Here is a 19,673-nt window from a genome sequence, read left to right on the forward strand (position 1 = left end):
ATTGAATTCAGTTTCCTAATATTTTGTTCTACATTTTTTTGTATGTACGTTCTTCAGATATACTGGCCTGTAAATTGGTTGGGGTTTTTGTTTGTTTTTTGGTCTTTTTGTAGTTCCTTTGTCTGGTTTTGGTATCAGGATACCTGCTGGCCTTGTAGAATATATTTGGAAATTTTCTTCCTCTTCTATCTTTTGGAATACAGTAAAACCTTGGTTTGCAAGCATAATTCGTTCGGGAAACATGCTTGTAATCCAAAGCACTTGTATATCAAAACGGATTTTAAGTACCATTGGCTCAGTTGTGATCATGTGACATACAGTGTCACATACTACTAGTATTGCAAGGCATTGCTTATCAAGTTAAAATTTACTAGAAATGTTTGCTTGTCTTGCCAAAAATTCACAGAACAAGTTATTCACAATCCAAGGTTTTACAGTAGTTTGAGGAGAACAGGTATTAACTCTTCTTATCTTTGTTGAACTTACCTATGAAGCCATGTGGTCCTTAAATTTTGTTGGTAGCTTTTTGATTACTAGTAATGAAATTGATAGTTGATAATTACTAGTAATTACTATCAATTTCATTACTATCAGTTACTGAGTGGATAATCAGTCCATATTTTCTATTTCTCCCTGATTTAGTTTTAGAAGATTGTAGGTTTCTAGGAATCTATCCATTTCTAGGTTGTTCCAATTTGTTGGCACATAATTTTTCATAGTAGTTTCTTGCAACCCTTTGTATTTCTGTGGTTTCAATGATTTCTCTTCCTTCATTTCAGATTTGGGTCTTAATGTGTCTAGGCAAAGGTTTATCAATTTTGCTTATCTTTTCATCAATCAACTCTTGCTTTTATGGATTTTTTTTTCTTTTAGTTTACTTCAGCTCTAATCTTCTATCCTTCCTTTTACTGCCTTTGGCTTTGTTCTTTTTCTACATCCTTTAGGTATAAGGTTAGGTTGAGATTTTTGTTGCTTGAGGTTATTGTAAATTTCCGTTAGAACTGCTTTTGCTGTGTGTTAAAGATTTTGTGCCATGTTTTCATCTACATTTTTTCTCCATGAATTTTTTTGACTTCTTTGAGTTTCCTGGAGCCTGTGTTTGCATTTCTTCCCAGTTCTTATAAATTATTTCTAGGTACTCTTGTGGTAAGAAAAGACATTTCATATAATTTCAGTCTTCTTAAATATATTGAGATTTATTTTGTGGCCTAACATGTGATCTATCCTAGAGAATACTCCATGCACACTTGAAAAGAATGTGTATTCCACTGTTTTTGGATGGAATATTCTGTGTATATGTCAGGTCCATCTGGTATTTATTAGAGGAAGATAAACCTACCTACCTCAAATCTGTTTACCTTATATAGACACACAAATATATAAATGTATATAATAACACTTACCTGGACTTTAATACATATTTCTGGTACCATACTGTGAGGAAAAGAACTAACGCCTAAGATATGTATGGTCATGGTGACATCACTGAATTCAACTGCAGGCCTCCTTTTATATGTATACAGCATCATTTTGGGCAATCTTCTTTGACATACAGGCTTCCTTCTTTTGTAGGTGGTGGATGTAAGTAGAGAAGGCAAAGAAGAAGTATTTTATGGGCCAACACTCCCTTTTGCTTCTAATGGAATAGCGGCATGCTTCCTTCCAGCTCCGTATTTCACATGCCCTAACCTTCAGACTCTTCAAGTGCCTCATCACAGGATTGGGACCATCTGAAAACCAATGCTTTGTTAATAACTATCATGAAGGGAAAGAAAAGCTTCACTTCTGAATACTGGGCATGAAAAGACCCAGTGCTCCATGCTTCCTTGTTTTGTTTTATATGTCTTATTTTCAGATAAACATTAGCAAAAAATGAACAGTTTTCTAAAATACATTACTGAAACCTCCTGTCACCCTTCTCTTTGTGTGTCAATATACAGTATGTCTGACTTATTGTGGTTTAAATCAGTGACAACTTAATGGTCAATTACTGTTCCATGGGTCTTTAGAGCCTTCGTTGTAGTTTCTCTAATCAGCACTGTCTAGGAAAACGTTAGTAAGGCAATTTATTTCACAGGTACTGCCATCAACGATCTTCAAGAAATAATCTTTAGTAGTTAATCCCCTTACTACTTAAACCTGGGTTTGTAATTTTTCTTTTAAATATTTAACATTATGCAGCGCCACTAGTATAGACTCAGTATCATGACATTATAAAATTTTAAATGCCATGTTTTATTCACAGTGACACAAATGACAGAAGTAACTGGAACAGCAGCTGGAATTTCCAGATTGTTCAACTTGGTTACGCTGACCTAGGGCTAGATGCTTAAGTTTCAGTGCTAGTTTTCCCTCTCTTTAAGGAGGATAATTATTGATTTCTGTATCATTTCAGAACAATGTTGTGAGGATTAGGCAAATGCTCTGAAGTACTTCATTTAAGAAAAAAAAATTACTCAAATTACAAGGTATTTTACTATCTTTAGAACCTTGTAACTGAATGGGGAGATTATTTTTGAAATTACTTAAAAATTACTAAATAGAACTTGGAACACATGCTGTGGGAGAAATGGTTCTGAAAAGCATGTGAAAAGATGCTAATTAGGAAAAGGGGAGTTTACCAAAGCCAGATTCCTAAGTCGGTACAAATTCTTGCTTCAAATAATAATTCAAACATCTCGTTTAAACTCATTTAGTGAAAAATGACATTTCAAAGCTCAAAAAAAATTAGCTGTACTAATTTAGGCACCATAAAGTGCTCTGACATAAATGTGAACCTAGACTTGGTAGTTCTAATAAACGTTTTTCCACTTTGTTAAAGGTTATGTCAATCTTGAGCACTTGTGGGACTCTTCCTCCACCACCAATACATATTTTATTACTACCACTTTTAATAATGCATAAGAATTCTTATTTAGGCTAGGTTTTTGGATTTGCTTTGTCTATAACTATATATATATAATAAAAATTACATTTGAACATAAATTCAAGAAGGAGAACATAAGTTTTTCCCTTTTCCTGATTTTGTTAGGACCTAAGTCCTAAAACGAAGACTTTATTTGGACTTTTCTCCTTTGGCATAGTTTAATTGTTTAAGCAATCCTTACCTTACAACAGGAAGTTGTCATTTTATTCATGTAACCACATTTAGTAATCAGAAGTGAATAAAAAGCAAACTTTTTAAATCCTAAATACAAAATTCACTAACTTTTTACATTATTATACCTAAAAACTTTAAATTTTTTTAACTAACATTTTTTTAAACATTTACTTATTTTTTTGAGAGACAGAGACTGAGTGTGAGCAGATAAGGGGCAGAGAGAGAGGGAGACGCAGATTCCAAAGCAGGCTCCGGGCTCTGAGCCGTCAACACAGAGCCCGATGCAGGGCTCAAACCCATGGACCACGAGATCATGACGTGAGCCGAAGTTGGACGCTTAACTGACTGAGCCAGGCACCCCATAAAAATTTAAATAATCTGGTTATTCAGATTAAAGAGCAGAAGGAGACTAGTGGTAAGGGGGGAAGTAAATTAAAAACCAGAGATTCAGACAAAAAAAAAACCTTAAGAGTAACTTTTACAGTTTTGAAAAGTGATACTAATATGATATTTAGAAGAATGACAGAGCATCTCTTTAAAAGGTATAAATCATATAAACTAAAAATTTTAAATACCAAGTTAGGAAAATGACTCTAGTATTTCATCTTTTCAACAAGAATCTAAGAAGTACTTCAGATTTATTAAAATTCCTACTTGATACATGAATTTACCTCCAGCCATTTTACCTTATAAAACCATTACACCTGTAATCCCAGATCCTATATCCAACGAATGAAAGGAAAATGGTCTAAAAATAAGCTTGCCTGACTAATAATGAAAAGGTAGCCTGAGATTACTCTTGGTATTTTCTGTATAGATTTCTAACTATTCATATAAAACAAATCAGTACATTATCAAACCCTTTGTTGGTGAACTTTTAATGTATTATTCACTAATATTACAGAACTGAACTCAGAATTTGAAAGTTTTATATGGTTTTTGAAATAATTCTTTACAGTACAGCCAAAGATAGCCTCCGAAGTACATCATTCCTAGGAAAAATAAAACTCAAAATGCTTATGATTAGATCATTTTCCTCAAGTTAATAAGAGCTAATGAAGTTTCCAGAAAACTGGGGTCATAAAATCAAATTCCACTGAAACTATTCAAATATATATTTTCTATTTAAGTGAACTATGGTAATTCCTCCTCTATTTTTACTCTTCAAAATTACAGACCATATCTGTAGTTAAATTAGGTTAATGTGAATTTCCATAGGAAGAGCATGAAAATTCCAACCACTTAAACACCATTTCAAGATTTCACAGTAAAAGAAAACACAGTACCACATAGGTAGTAGCACAGTGTTCCTCTGTGTGGGAAGAAAAGACGGCAAAGACATTAATCTCTAAAACAGTGTTTGTAAAGTACAATGAAATTCCTTAAGAGTCTTAATAACAAAATACCAATAAGGTTATGATTAGGATATTTTTTCTTCCTTTTTGTCTTCATGTTTTCTACACAGTTTAACCCCATGTATATTGTATACCTTTCAGCTACAAAAATACCTTTCTATTGTTTTACCACACAATATGAAAACAGGAACAAGACAGAATTATTCCTCCAAGTGATATGGTTCATTTTTATTTTGGTTTTCAAATAATCTGTCATAAAAGAGGAAGCAGAATAATCATGGATGCAGTAAAAATATATACATTTTAAAAATTATATATTATATGTACAATTAACTTATACACATCAATATACAATAAGGCCCAGAATTTTCTGAAAACACAATTCACAAATGTAATAAATGCTATAAATTGGAAAACTACTAGCACACCAAAAACTTTAATAAACAGAAGTTATTCAATTCCAATCATGTACTTATTTTGGTAACCTTAGCAATATAGATTATTACAGAATTAAAATACAAATCTAGTATTAAATATCTGAAAAAATATACTACTTTGCTAGTTTCCCCAACCATTTTAAGCAAACAAAACATGGTATTTATATTGGCATACTATGTACTTGAATAAAAAGGCAGTATTTTTAACCCTAGGAGGAGAAGGCAGGAGATGAGTTTTTGGAAAAATTTAAGATTTACGTAAAATCTATAGGATTTAGGAAAATAGGTTTCCTAGAGGCTTTTTCTAACTACAGAAACTTGTCAAATTTTTATATAACAGATAATTTTAACAAAGGGAATGTAAAAATAAAAGCTATCAAATATTCTATTAAAGTACATGTAATTCTTTAAGAGCAAAGTGGTTTTAAAAATTTGTGATGAAGCATGAAAGAAAATAATAATGGGTAAAGAACAGACACACAGGCTACAGATAAGGTTTTTTTTTTTAATATAGATTCCCAGGTAGAAAAACTCAAATCAAAAAGCTTAAGAAAAAACATTCTAGGAATAGGTAAAGATACAAAAGTTTTAAAGTATGAAACTCTTCTAATGCAAATGAAGTCAATACTAAAAGATTTCTGTAAAGAGATCCTACTCCATGTTTTTTACTCCATGAAAACCTAATTAAATGTTCAATTAAAATTTAAATCCTAACCAAATCTGAAAGTCTAATAAAGTCCTTCTACCACTCTGTTGTCCTTCAATCATCTCTTTTACATTCTGATATGTTACTGAAATTATTTGACTAGAATACTCCTATGTCCAAAATGTAGATTTTAACTGTCTTCCTATTTAAGTGTCTCAAGGCTAGGTATCTATAGAAAGGGTGGTATTCTCTGCTGGCAAGCTGAATGAAGCTCAGAGTGCAGAATGAACATGGCATTCAGATGTCTAAGGCAGTCTAGTCTCCTGCGTGAGTTAAGTTTGCATAGAAAAGGTAGAGTCAGATAGCAGAAAGTCTCCTGACGAGACTGAAAGTCAGCTTACTGACACTGGCAAGTAACTGGAGGTCCTTGAGCAGAAATGGAACAGGAGGAAAGGATTATGTTAGCAACACTCATGTCAGAACTGTGTGAGGATGAATTACAGGAAAGGAGATCAGAGATAAGAAGGTAAGAAAGATCAATAGTGCCCAGTAGAAAAGACAGCTGGGGTGTACAGGAAGGGAAAAAGAGAAAAAAATAGCAAAAGTCCATACTGGTGTTAACCTGAAAGTGGGGAACACATAAGAATCCAAGATGCTTCTGAAGTTTCAAGGCTAAATAACATGCAAAAACAGTGTATTCCCTGGGAAGAAAAGGCAGGAGCTAGTTTAAAATAAGTGACAAGTACAGCTTGACATGTTACTTTGAGATTTCAAGAGGCTCCAACTAGAGAGGTTTAGGGAGAAATCAGCACTAGAAATAGACTTTAGAGATGAAATTATGAGCTAGTGTTAGCAGTTCACTACTAGAAGAATGCGGAGACAGAGCAAGTGAAGAGCCAGATCTCACCACTGGGGACCAGAAAGGAGAACATGGGATACTTTCAAAGTACATTATGTAGGAATGAGGAGTATCACCAAGGGAGGGCTGAGAAGATGAAGGAAAACACAGATGTCTGGCCAAGGGACATGAGAAATGAGAACGCACTCTCAGATTGCACCAGAAGAGAATGGCTTACAGTAGAGAGGTAGAAGCAGCAGCCCTACAGAATACAGGTTCTTTAGGGGAAAGCACATATGAAGGAAGCAGGAATAGAAAAAGGCAAGATTATTGTATTAAGGGTCTGTGAAGATTTTTAAGAAAATAAACGGAGTCAAAAATTTTTCTTTCAATTACAACAGCGCCTTTAAAATTTCACTTCTATATAAACACACACATATATATACATATGTATTGTCAAAATTTTTTTTGTTACTGATTTTTAAACTATAAGCTATTTATTCTTAGCATCTATAGACATGTACCCTAATGCATGATTCAGAAGCAGCTTTTCTCATCCCTTAAAAGCTTCATAATCTAAGAAATATGATTCTCAAAGCTATCTTATTAATCCTACTTTGAAAATAAAAATATATATATACACATAAATAACTTCTTTAAAAGCATCACCTTAAATAGATTAAGCTTCATTTGCTGGAATTTGCAAAGCAATATATTAAGTTTAATAAGTCACTATAATACTGAAAGGAAATTCATTGCTTTAAAGTCTACTAAGTAACCTTAACGAAGTTTTATTCGTTCCATTTGTTGAAGTACTAACAACTAATCTGGGGGATGGGGAGGAACAGACTATTTGTATGTCATGAAAACAATAGACACTCCTTTAGAGTTCACACATTACAGTAAGGAGAGGATTAATAAGTATAGTTTGCTGACTGCAATACACTTCAGCTTTAAAGATACTTCTTGAGTCAGAAAAGGGAGGGAATGATAAACACTAGAGTCACAAGAAGAAAACTAAGTTATTGTAAAGTTAGCAAAACACGTGTAAGAAAAAAATTGAAAAAAAGGGGGCTCATTCATCTACAACCTATTAGAGAAAGAGGGACAAAGTTACCTTTGTGCATGAATGATTAGTGATCTGTACACCTCATGTAGAACATATGTCCCCGATACGTTTTCACATACATTATCCCCCGATTCTTACCAGGACACCGTAAAACAGAAAAAGGATTAGCATTCTTTTTTTTTCTCCATGAAGAAACTGTAGCTCAGCAAGGTTAAGTGACTTGCCCAAGTTTACAAAGCAGAGCTGGCTTTGAGACCTAGGTGGGTTCCCAACACTAGGACTGGAGTTCTTTCACCAAATAATGCTCACCACAAAAAGGAGTCAAGGACAAGAGCCAAACTGGTAAGATAAAAATCTGGATGAAATAGTTAAAGAGTTGAGACACAATAGCTGCTAATGGAAACTAAAATGGTTCCCTGTAAACATAGTATAAGATGCTAAATTATAAAAGGCTTTAACTGGTGGACAATGAGATATATCAGCTAACTTCTTAGAAATCTTCTGTGAATAATGTAATCTGAAGATTTTTTAGATGTCATCTTCTCTTAAAGGGTCTTATTTATCCTCTTCCTGATAGAGGTCTTTTAATAAATTCCCACAAAGGATGACCAAAGAAGAAAAATCTGACAATTGTTGGGACCTAAGCATAAACATCGTTGGCTTAAGTTTTGAAACATTTTATATACTATCTGTAAATTCATTTAGCCAGACTCAAGTCTCATTCCTCACAGAGTTAAGTGTGCTGGGCATTTATTAACTTGCCTCACACACAGTATAACAAAAGATGACAGACATACAAGCCCATCTCCTGAACCCCCTTTCCCCCAAAACCAGCAGAGAATAGCCAAATAATGTTAAAACACACACACACACACACACACACCCCATACTAAAACATAACAAGCAAATCACTCACAAGACACAAAGTCACATTACAGTGAAAAGTTCCTGGATCAACTGGTACAGATCTGCTTAACAGACATACACAGATAACAGTCACAGTTAGAAAAAGTTCCTTTAGTTTAACTAAAAACTCTTCAGAAGAGAATGCAATTCTGCCAAGTTCCAAAGGTCCTATAATATACTTAATTAATTTTCTTATTTATTTCTTATTTATGTACTTTATATATACTTACAGGTATGTAAGAAAAAAATCCTAGAAAATATTTTTAACAGAACATTATATAATTAATTAGAAGTATGAATCAGAATGCTGCAAAGTGGCTTCAGACAGTTATAATAGAGAAGGCAAGTCACAAAATATGTTAGGTATTATCACTCTCCAGTCTCTGCATTTCATCTTGTCCCACTTGTCCTAGGTGAGATAAAAGTTTGCTATAGGCTTCCCTGTTTAAGAAAAAAGAAAAAGTAGGTATATTTATTACCTTTTCCACTATTTTTCACTGAAGTATTTACAAACTGAGTCTACCTGAATGTCTGTCTACACACACACACACACACTCTCTCTCTCTCTCTCTCACACTATATATGACTAAAGTACTTTGATTCTTTGTTTCAAACTTGGGATGTATGACTTCTCATGAGTGCTGACTCCTCTAAAATAACCTCTTTAGGAACTATAGGTCTATTTCCATAATGTTGCATTATGTTACATAGTCCAGCACAATCTGAAATTGGATTGTAAGCGTATCAGAAAAAAGGCCTATTATTTATTTTTTACCCAAAACCATATTATTTAATTGAGTCACTTATCATACTCACTGGATATACATGATACAGTTGATTCAGTATATCAAGGCACAACTCAAAGGACAGATAATGCCACCATGGATTTTATAAAAAGTAACATATCTGAGGCTCTAAAGTCCACTTCCCAGTGAGGAATGCTGACCGTGTTTTGAGCAATAGGGCACTGATGAAACATAGAGCTTTCCAAAATGGTCATTTTGAAAAGAACTGTATGTGAATGAATATGTCAATCATAGTATGGAAACATTTATCAACTCAAACATACCCCAAATTTTTAGGAATGGGAAAATATGCCATTTCTAGGAAACGAATCTAAATTTTATAATTGTTGCCCAAAAGAATGTAATAAAATTATCAAACGTACCGTTGTGCGATATTTTTGCCAAGGCCCCATTTCCTCTCTGAATCTTTCAGACACTGAGTGAGGGTAGAAAGCAAGTGGATAACAACCTGCTGATCCAATGCTGCCACTGTTTCTAAAATGCTGTAAATCTGATAATCATATCTCATCCCATAATCCTGGATAAAATGCCTGAAAGTAAATCAAGTTACATAGGATTACTTCTGGGGAAGTTCCCTGGGCTGGTATCTATATAACAATCAGCTGTAACCTGAACACAAGAAAGGTCATTTTATGTAAGATGACCTTAAGAATCTGGATGCCCTATGAAGACTCTTTATAACACTTAAAAAGAAAGGACAGAAATGGCTTATTGCAGTGTGAGCCATGCATGACCAGAACCATGGCACTGGTAGGAAGAGGGAAGGGTAGGAACCCGAGGAGGGAGAACAAGGGGGAAATCCCATCCCAGGGACTTTGCTGCTATTCTCTGCATGTCAGAATCTGAGCGGTAAGGATGTAGAAGAAAGGAGTCCAGCTTCCTAGGTATTTCTTAGTTCGTCGTATTTCTAGATAGATCAAACAATAGTCTTATGAGAAAAGCAAGTTACTAATAATACAAAGGTTTACGTTCCTTATCTGGAGATTTTAGACCCACAGGAGGCCTTTATAAAGAATTATATGTTTTAACCCTAAAATTTCCACTCTCCCTCAACAAAATAAAAGCCACCTAGCTTAGTAAGTTGTACATAACAAACATGCAATCTTCTTCGTTCATATAAAATCCTTGCTCCTTCTGAGGGTTTAATATTTCTTACAAATCCACTATTTCATGTGATCACAATTTAAAATTGTAAACAACTGATAAGTGCCAATTACGTCATGAAAAAAGCAAACTGAGGCATCAAAGTGCCAACACAGAAGAAAACGGACCCATATTATTTCTCATGGCAGTGCTAGGGCAGATTTACATACAATAAAGGAGAACTGGTAGAAACTGTGAGAAAGAAATATTTAAAAATACTGCCCTAACAGAAAGCACAAGATTCTAGAGGACGCATGGCAGGAAACAACAACAAAACACAAAAGGTTACAACACAAAACACAGAAAATGTTCCTCAAGTTGCATTATTGTTCTTGGGAACTAACATCAGGTCTACTCCTATACAGTCTGTGCTTTGCAAATGAAGCCTTCTGGGACTATAGTATCGATAGCAAGTGAGAGAATCAGGGACATACTTCTACACTGGATCCTGAGTAACATGTGTAGCAGCTCTGAGGGCCTGTGCACCTGTCATCATGACCCACATATCCTGATTTTTTCTCTCATACATACAGGAGTCTTCTTCACCCAATTCTCAGGTAATTTTAAATCAGTTCACTCCTCTTCTTCTCTGGCACTTTTGTCTTTTTAATAAAATAACACAATGTAACAAAACCACTGCCAAAAATATAATAATTGAAATACTATAACAAGTAGTAACACATTATGTTGTGGATAATTAGTTATTTAAAAAATATGTTGGCTGTCAAATGGCTGGCAATAGTCCCCTTGCCAGTTGGCGTATTTTCCAGTTACCTAAACACAGAAGTCAGCTGGGCGGCGGGTTCTCCTCCTGACCCCACTTGGCAGGCTTTTACCATGTATTGCAGGTTCTCTGTGGCCAGCCTTTTCACTAGGAGGAAAAATTATAGCATCACACACTGTGTCTGAATTGACCATCTGGATCCTCATTTTCATGAACACTCTTAATTTAGAGAAATATGTTGTTTTCTTAAAGTTTGTACAGTTTTGTTTTTTCAAAATGAAATAGTTCTGAGTTTTTGGTTTGTTTTAAAGTGTATCTCCCTATCTCCTTATCTCCCATTTTAAGAAAATATAAAAAGCATAAGAGTCTATTTTCTACACTCTCATAACTGAAAAAATAAATGTAAAGACAGGCTTCTTCGGAAGAGCCCATATTCAAAAACATTCTATCATCCTAATCCTACAAGCAGTTACATACTGACAAAAGACAGCTTTTAATCATTCAGCTGATTTACAGACAAGCAGACTGATTTTTTAAAATTCATAGGCATATTCCTCCCTCCTACTCACTAACAAATTAGAAACCACCAACAATTTACCTTCACTTAAAATTAGCCAAAGATATATGTGTGTAATATAAATCAACTATCTGTGATGCTATCGTCCTTTCAAAAAAGACAGCAAAGTTACAAAAAGAACATTTGTATTCCTTAAATATTTAAGCAAATCCTTTAAAACTGCATTTGTACATAAAAATGGCAAAATATCAAGAAAGAAAGTAGAAAATTTAGTATGTTCCAAATATTACTAAATTTTTGTTGTTTTTGGCACATCTAATATAAATTCCTGGGGAAAAAGCACTCTAAGAATAAAAATTTCAGAAACTCTAATCCATTATAGCAGGAGCACAAAACAGGATACACATGAACTTAAGTTAATCACATGTACTTAGTAATGTTCTCTGTGGTATGAGGATGGTGGATAAGTAAGATATAGCACACTATCTTCTCTTATAGTGAAGAATAACTAATATGAGAATAACTCCTCATATTAGATACAATTCTGAAATCAGTATAATTGGTTCTTCTTAAAAGACATTTTCTTGAAAAACAAACCCCAAAAGCTCTCCTGTAGAAAAAGTAAGTACCAGAAACAGTCTTCATAAAGAAGAGTAAGCACTGATTTAAAAAAAATAATAACAGCATTATTGAAGTATAACTCACCTATCATAAAAACCAACCTTTTAAAGTGTACAATTCATTGGATTTTAGTATAGTCGCAGAGTTGAGAAGGCATCACCACTATCTAATTTCAGAACAATTTCACCATTTCCCCAAAAAACCTTATGCCCATTAACAGTCACATTCTCAACTTTCTTCCTCCCCCAGGCCCTGGCAACCACTAATCTACCTTTGTCTTCATGGATTTGACTCTTCTGGAAATTTCGTATACATAGAATTATATATATACGGTCTTCTGTGATTACCTTTTTACTTAACATTATGTTTTAAGGTTCATCCATGTTGTAGAGTATTTCAGTACTTTATTTCTTTTGATGGCCAAATAATATTCCACTATATAGCGATACCCCACATTGTTTATTCATGCTTTATTTCCTGGACATTTGGGTTGTTTCCATTTTGAAGCTATTACAAATCAAGCTGCTTCGGATATCAGTGTACAGTTGTGTTTAAAAAAAAATATTTGCCATCTTGGTTTATTTAATTGAACTGAACTTTTTAAAAAGCTGGTTTTTTTCTTTTTAGTTTTGCTTTACATTAATAGCTTTGCTCATGTAACACATACAATTCCATAGTTTTTAGTATATTCACAGAATTGTGCAACCATCACTACAATGTTAGAATATTTACTTTGCAAAGAAACCTGACACTCTTTAGCTACCACTCCCTATTTTCTGATATACCCTAAAAGTAACCACAAATCTACTTTCTATCTCTATAGATTTAATAGCCTGAGCATTTCATACAAATCGACCCTACAATATGTGGTCTTTTGTAATTGGCTTCTTTCACTTAAAATAATGTTTTCTAAGTTCATACATGTTGTGTAGCATGCAGCAGTATTTAATTCCTCTTTATGGCCAAATAATATTCCATTGTGTGGATATATCACATTAAGAAACTATCAGTTGACTATCTATTGGCTACTATGAATAATAAATTGGTATATATACGAGTACACAAGTTTCTGTGTGTACATATGTTTTCATTAGTCCTGGGTATATGTCTAGGAGTGACATTGCTAGGGAACATGGTAACTCTATGTTTAATGATCTAAGGAATGACCAGACTATTTTCCTAAGTGGCTACATAATTTTACAATCTCAGTAGCAGTAACTAAGGATTCTGATTTCTCCATGTTTTCCAAACCTTGTTATTATCTGACTTTTTCATGATATCCAACCTAGTGAGTATGAAGTGGTATCTCACTGTGGTTTTGATTTGCATTTCCCTAATGATTAATCATGCTGAACACCTTTTCAGGTGCTTATTAGCCATTTGAAGAAATGTCTATTCAAATCCTTGGCCTATTTTTTTTGTAAGTTTATTTTTTTGAGAGAGAGGACGAGAAAGAGAATCCTAGGCGGGCTCTGCAGTGTCAGTGCAGAGCCTGACAGGGGGCTTGATCCCAGGACGCATGAAATCATGACCTGAGCTGAAATTAAGAGTCAGATGCATAACCCACTGAGCCACCCAGGTGTCCCCTTTGCCTATTTTAAAAAAAAATTATAACTGAGTTGCAACAGTTCTTTATATATTCCAGGTACAAGTTCCATAACCTATAAATGATTTGCAACTCTCATTCTATAAACTGTCTTTTCTTCACTTTCTTGATTGTCCTTTGAAACACAAAAGTTTTAAATTTTTTCTTAAGTTTTCTTTTTAATGGGTTATTTATTTTTTTGAGAGCGAGCGAGTACGGGAGCAGCAGAGAGAGAGGGAGACCGAATCTGAAGCAGGCTCTGTGCTGTCAACACAGAGCTTGATGCAGGGCTCGAACTCACAAACTAAGAAATCATAACCTGAGCCAAAATCAAGAATCGGACACCTAACTGACTTAATGAACCAGGTACATGAAAAGTTTTTAATTTTGATTAGTCCAATGTATCTCTCTCTTGCCTTGCACTTTTGTTATCACACCTAACAATTCATTGCCAAATCCAGATCATAAAGATTTACTACTTTGCTTTTTCTGAGTTTTGTAGTTTTATCTCAGCCATTTAGGTCCATGATCTATTCTGAATTCATTTTTGTGTATGGTGTGAAATAAAGGTATAACTCCATTCTTTTGCATGTGGATATCTGTTTGACCTAGCACAATTTGTTGAACTACTTGTTTTCTCCCCACTGAATCATCTTGGCACCTTTGTAAAAAAAAAAAAAAAAAAATCGGTTGACCATAGACCTTTGGGTTTATTTCTGGACTTTCAATTCTAATCCACTGATCCATGTTTATCATTATGTCAATACCACACTGTCTTGAGCACTGCTGTTTTGTACTAAGTTTTCAAATTGCAAAGTATAAATCTTCCAACTTTGTTGTTCTTTTTTCAAGACTGTTTCAGCTATTCTGGAGTTACACTGAGTTTGTAGATCAATTTGGGGAATACCACTATCTTACCGATATTACAAATTCCAGTACATGAAACAGGCTGTTTTCCATGTATTCAGATATTCTCCCATGTTTTTCAATGTTTGGTATTTTTCAGATCTTAAGTTTGCATTTCTCTTTTCTTGAATTTATTCCTAGTTGTTTTTTTTAACTGTAAATGGAATCATTTTCTTAATTTCATTTTTAGATTTTCATTGAGAGTATGTAGAAATAGAATTAATTTTTGTGTCTTAATTTTTTTTTTTTTTAGTGTTTTCTTTATTTCTAGGAGAGAGACAGAGAGAGAGACAGCGTGAGCAGGGGAGGGTCAGAGAGAGAGGCAGTCACAGACTGAAACAGGCTCCAGGCTCTGAGCCGGCAGTCAGCACAGAGCCCGACGCGGGGCTCGAACCCACGAACCGTGAGATCATGACCTAAGCGAAAGTCGGACGCTTAACCGACTAAGCCACCCAGGCGCCCCTGTGTCTTAATTTTTTATCCTGCAACCTTGCTGAACTTGTTTATAAGTTCTAATAGCTTTTTAGTGATGTGCTTAGGATTTTGTATATATAGAACCAAATCATCTATACATAGGGTTAGTTTTACTTCCTTTTCAAGCTAGATGCCTTTATTTATTTTTCTTGCTCTGACTAGGATTTCCAGTACAATATGAATACAAGTGGCAAGAGTGAACATCCTTGTCTTATTCCTAATCTTAGGGGGAAAGCAGCTGATCTTTCACCATTAAGTATGATGTTAGCTATAAGATTTTCATAGATGTCCTTCATCAGACTGAAGCAGTTATCTCTACTCCCGGTCTGTCATTATGTAATGCCCTCTTTTTTTTTTTAAGGTTATTTATTTACTTAGAGAGAGAGAGGGAGGGAGGGAGGAAGAAAGCTGGGGAGGGGCAGAGAGAGAGAAAGAATCTTAAGCAGGTACCACACTTCCAGAGCAGAGCCTGATGTGGGACTTGAACTCACGAAACGTGAGGTCATGACCTGAGCTGAAATCTAGAGTCAGATGTTTAAGGACCGAGCCACCCACTTGCCCCTGTAATGCCCCTCCTTATTCCTGATAAGTTTACTTGTTCTGAGGTCTCCTTTGTTTGACATAAACAGCTACTACAGCTTCATTTTGAATTGTGCTAGCATTTTTCTCCATCCCTTTACTTTTAATCTGTATCTTATATTGAAAGTGGGTTTCTTGTAGATAACATATAGTGTGCTTTATTTTTTTATCCAGTATGTCATTTAATTGGTTTACTTAGATCATTTATAATTAAAATTATTATTGAGATCACTGGTTTACTATCTACCATACATGTAACTTTTCTTAAGTTTATTTATTTTGAGAGAAAGTGCGAGTCAGAGAGGGGCAGAGAGGAGAGGGAGAATCCCAAGCATAAACCATGAGATCATGACCTGAGCCAAAGTTGGTGCTTAACTGACTGAACCACCCAGGTGCTCCACATACATATAACTTTTCTGTTCATTGTTATTGTTCTTTTTTTCTAATCATTTGCTTTTAGTCTGCCATTTCTGAAGGTTTTAATTCAGCATTTTATATGATTCCATTTTTTCTCTTCTTTTAGTGTAATCAAATACACTTAATTCAAAATTATTTTTCATGGTTGTGCCAGAGTCTGTAGCATACAACTACTCTAACTCTACTTTCGAATAACATTGCATTCCTTCAGGGTGGTACAGGTGCCTTTTAACACAGTATTCCAAATTCTTCTCTCTGAATCCTTAGAACATGCTGCCATTCAGTTTGCTTATCCATAAGGTATAATCACCAATTATTATTTTGAAAAAAAAATTAGATCATTTAAGTGGAGAGACAGATAGATTCAGAGAATCACAGCTTATGAGGACCAGGAGCTGACACTGGAATAAATATTTACACTGGATTTGACAAACTGCTCTATGCTGAGTTTTGGGGATAACAGTTTGCTCTATGACCTCAATTCCCTGAGGCATCTAAGAAGAGTTGACTATTAGTCTATTCTGATTTGTTTCTTGTAGTGAGAGTGAGAACTTCCAAGTTCTTTACACAACAAATATCCTGCAGCTCTTACTCCCTTCATTTCTGTTTTTTCTTCATATATTCTGGTGCTCTTTTGTTAAGTGCATGTTTATAAGTTGTTAAATACAGTGATCCTTTATCACTATAAAACATCTCTATTTCTAGTAACAGGTTTTTTTTGCCTAATATCTATTTTATCTGTTATGAGTATAGACACTCCAGGTTTCCATGGTTATAGTTTGCATTATGTAGCTTTTTTACCCTTTTATTATTTCAATCTTTGAATCTAAAGTGTTCCTTGTAGATAGAAGAGTGTTAGATCTTTTTATTTTACCTTTTTCATTCCAATGATCTCTACTTCTGATTAGTTTGTTCAATCCTTTCACAACTACCATTATTATTGCTATAAATGGATTTATATTAGTCATTTTACCTTTTGTTTTCTAAATGTCTTGTATTTTTTTAAATTTTTATTATTATTATTTTTTAAATGTTTTATTTATTTCTAGGAGAGAGAGAGACAGATAGCGTGAACAGGGGAGGGTCAGAGAGAGAGGGAGTCACAGACTGAAACAGGCTCCAGGCTCCGAGGTGGCAGTCAGCACAGAGCCCGACACGGAGATCATGACCTAAGCGAAAGTCGGACGCTTAACCGACTAAGCCACCCAGGCGCCCCAAATGTCTTGTATTTTTTGTTCTTCTAATCTCCTTCACTGCTTTTTGTATTACATGCATACTTTAAAACATAGCATTTTAATTTCTTTAATGATTTTTCATTAGTTTTGAATTATTTCCTTAGTAGTTGCTCTAGGCATATCAGGCATATCTTAATTTATCAGAGCTTCAGATTTATATGAATTTAATTCAGTGAAATATAGAAACATTACTCTTACATAACTCCATTCCTCTCCCCCTCTGTTGTGGTATTATTTTTTCAATGTTTATTTTGAGAGAGAAAGACAGTGCATGTGTGCATGTGAGTGGGGGAGGGGCAGAGAATAAAGAAAGGAGTGGTCTTCATTCAAATACCACAGATTCCTGACGTTTTTATCAAGTTTTGGTAGATTTTCTTAAATGTTTCTATACTTGGTCTACTCTTAGGACTATTTCGAGACTTTAAATGCTTTCTTTTAAAAAAAATTCACCAGTTTTGCTGGGGAGTAGGTCAGCAGAACTCCTTATGTTCTTGTGCCAGAACTGGAATTCTTTCAGCACTACAGTGCAGGTTTTTGAGTGGATATATGTTAAACATGCTCATGGGCATATACCTAGGAGTGGACTTGAGGAGTCATTTAGTAAGACTAACTTTCTATGATTTTACAAATCATTCTTTTAAGCAGTGAGACCACAAGGAGAGTCAGAGGGAATTTCCTCTGAGCCAAGCACACAAATCTGTGTTTCATACTACTTCCTCAGCTTACAAAGACAGGAATGCAGACACTGTGAATTGTGTATTCTACCCATGTCGAACATGTTACGCACTCACCAGCTAGAAGTGAGCAGCAAAATTCACCTCCACACCTTGGCCCCCTTCCTGATAATTACTGTAACCAAAACAAAGGCTAGCTAAAACTTTATACCTGCTCTGTTCTGTCTCAACAAATTTTGTACTGCACATCACAGTAGGCTTTCACTGAAAGTATGTGTAAGTTTTCAATGAAGACAAAATTTCTAAAGATGACCCTGGGGTCTACCAGGGTATTTTTCAGTGAAGAGATGCTACTCTCAGGTAAGGACATTCCACATGAACACATTATAATATGTTCATACAAAAAATGAACACATTTTTTGTAAAACCATGCTTGGGAGCAGGAAGAAAACAAGCATTTTAATTATTAAAATAAATATAGATTTAAACAAAATACGCGTACATTTTGAGATGAAATGGAACCTTTCAAAGAGCTCTCTGACCTTTACCACTTGGGGCGGTGCCCTCAGATTCCACAGGATGCACACCGCACTCACTCATCACAGAGGTTAGAGGTACTTAGGTAGAAGCATCAAGGAGCCCTGCCCTGAACCATGAATCACAGCTTCAGGAGAACACATACACACTTACACACAGAGCATCCTATTTACACTAAAAACTCCTTCAGGATAGAGCTATGGCTACTCTTCTACATATTCCCAATAAACTGGAGATCAAATAAATGATATTTTAAAGAGATCCCTAGCAGTAAGGCTGATGAGACTGAGAACAAAAGGACTAGGATCAAAGGATCCTTACAGGTTTCCCTGCGAAACAGGCTTAGATATTCTAGCGGCAACCTCAACGCAAGAACTCAGGTCGACCCCTCACCACATGGTAGGTAACAAGTTGCATTTAATACTGCAGTCAGATTAAACAAATATTCTTTAAAAGGTTAACAAGTCTAATTACAGGAAGTAGCCCTTAAATAAACGGTTTGCCTTCAGGGAAAAAAGAAAACAGAAGTAAATGACACTGAAACATGTCAGTGTTTAACCATCTTATCATGCCCACTCTCCGATATCTGCTGGAGGCTGCCACGACATATAGAAACTGATATGAAATAATTAAACACGTAACTATCCATTTAACTGATAGGAAAGAGTACCTTCTTAATTTATGAACCGTACAGCAAACACAGATTTCAAACTAACCTTGGGGTTCGCTGACCAACACCAATGATTTTAAGATGCCAGGTAGGAGCAATTCGACTTCAGAAATGTCTATGTTAGTTTCTTTGAAGAGCTGGAGGGTGAAGGCCAGGATAGATGCCAAGCGAGGAGGGAGCAGGGACCCTTTACCCTCAAAGTAGGACTTCCTAAAAAGAAGCACAATTTTGTTTGTTCTTCTGTTGAAAGTTTCAGTGAACAAAATCAAAGGTCACACTCTTTAAAAATATTGACAAATTTTACCCTTCAACTTAATAAAGCACAATTTTAAAAAATATGTGTTTGGCCATGCTATCCTCAAACACAAAATTTTAGAAGCAATGACTGTGCATATCCGCTGTGTGATAAGGGCCAAAATAAAATACAGACACAA

General features: G+C 34.9%; 2 protein-coding genes across 8 annotated transcripts in view; one reads left to right on the forward strand and one right to left on the reverse strand.

The window, feature by feature from the left end:
* Nucleotides 1-2,315, forward strand: part of KLHL32 (kelch like family member 32) — a 235,870-nt gene extending 233,555 nt beyond the window's left edge. For all 6 annotated transcript variants that reach the window (XM_039220425.1, XM_039220424.1, XM_039220427.1 and 3 more), the window contains one exon: nt 1,573-2,315. In XM_039220425.1, coding sequence (XP_039076356.1) covers nt 1,573-1,734 — 162 coding nt within the window. In that variant the 3' untranslated portion in view covers nt 1,735-2,315. The remainder of the gene's footprint in view (nt 1-1,572) is intronic.
* A 6,279-nt stretch (nt 2,316-8,594) lies between these two features.
* MMS22L (MMS22 like, DNA repair protein) overlaps nt 8,595-19,673 on the reverse strand; it is a 116,259-nt gene continuing 105,180 nt past the window's right edge. Inside the window, exons 22-25 of one of the 2 annotated variants that reach the window (XM_039220432.1) lie at nt 19,286-19,449; nt 11,075-11,171; nt 9,520-9,687; nt 8,595-8,792 (exon numbers count right to left, since the gene is read on the reverse strand). In XM_039220432.1, coding sequence (XP_039076363.1) covers nt 8,711-8,792; nt 9,520-9,687; nt 11,075-11,171; nt 19,286-19,449 — 511 coding nt within the window. In that variant the 3' untranslated portion in view covers nt 8,595-8,710. Of the gene's footprint in view, nt 8,793-9,519; nt 9,688-11,074; nt 11,172-19,285; nt 19,450-19,673 lie in introns of those variants that run through there. The other variant, XM_039220433.1, reaches the window with a different exon arrangement.

Source organism: Hyaena hyaena, unplaced genomic scaffold, assembly GCF_003009895.1.
Source record: "Hyaena hyaena isolate Hyena2069 unplaced genomic scaffold, ASM300989v1 scaffold_887, whole genome shotgun sequence".
In the NCBI taxonomy this organism is placed as follows: Eukaryota; Metazoa; Chordata; class Mammalia; order Carnivora; family Hyaenidae; genus Hyaena; species Hyaena hyaena.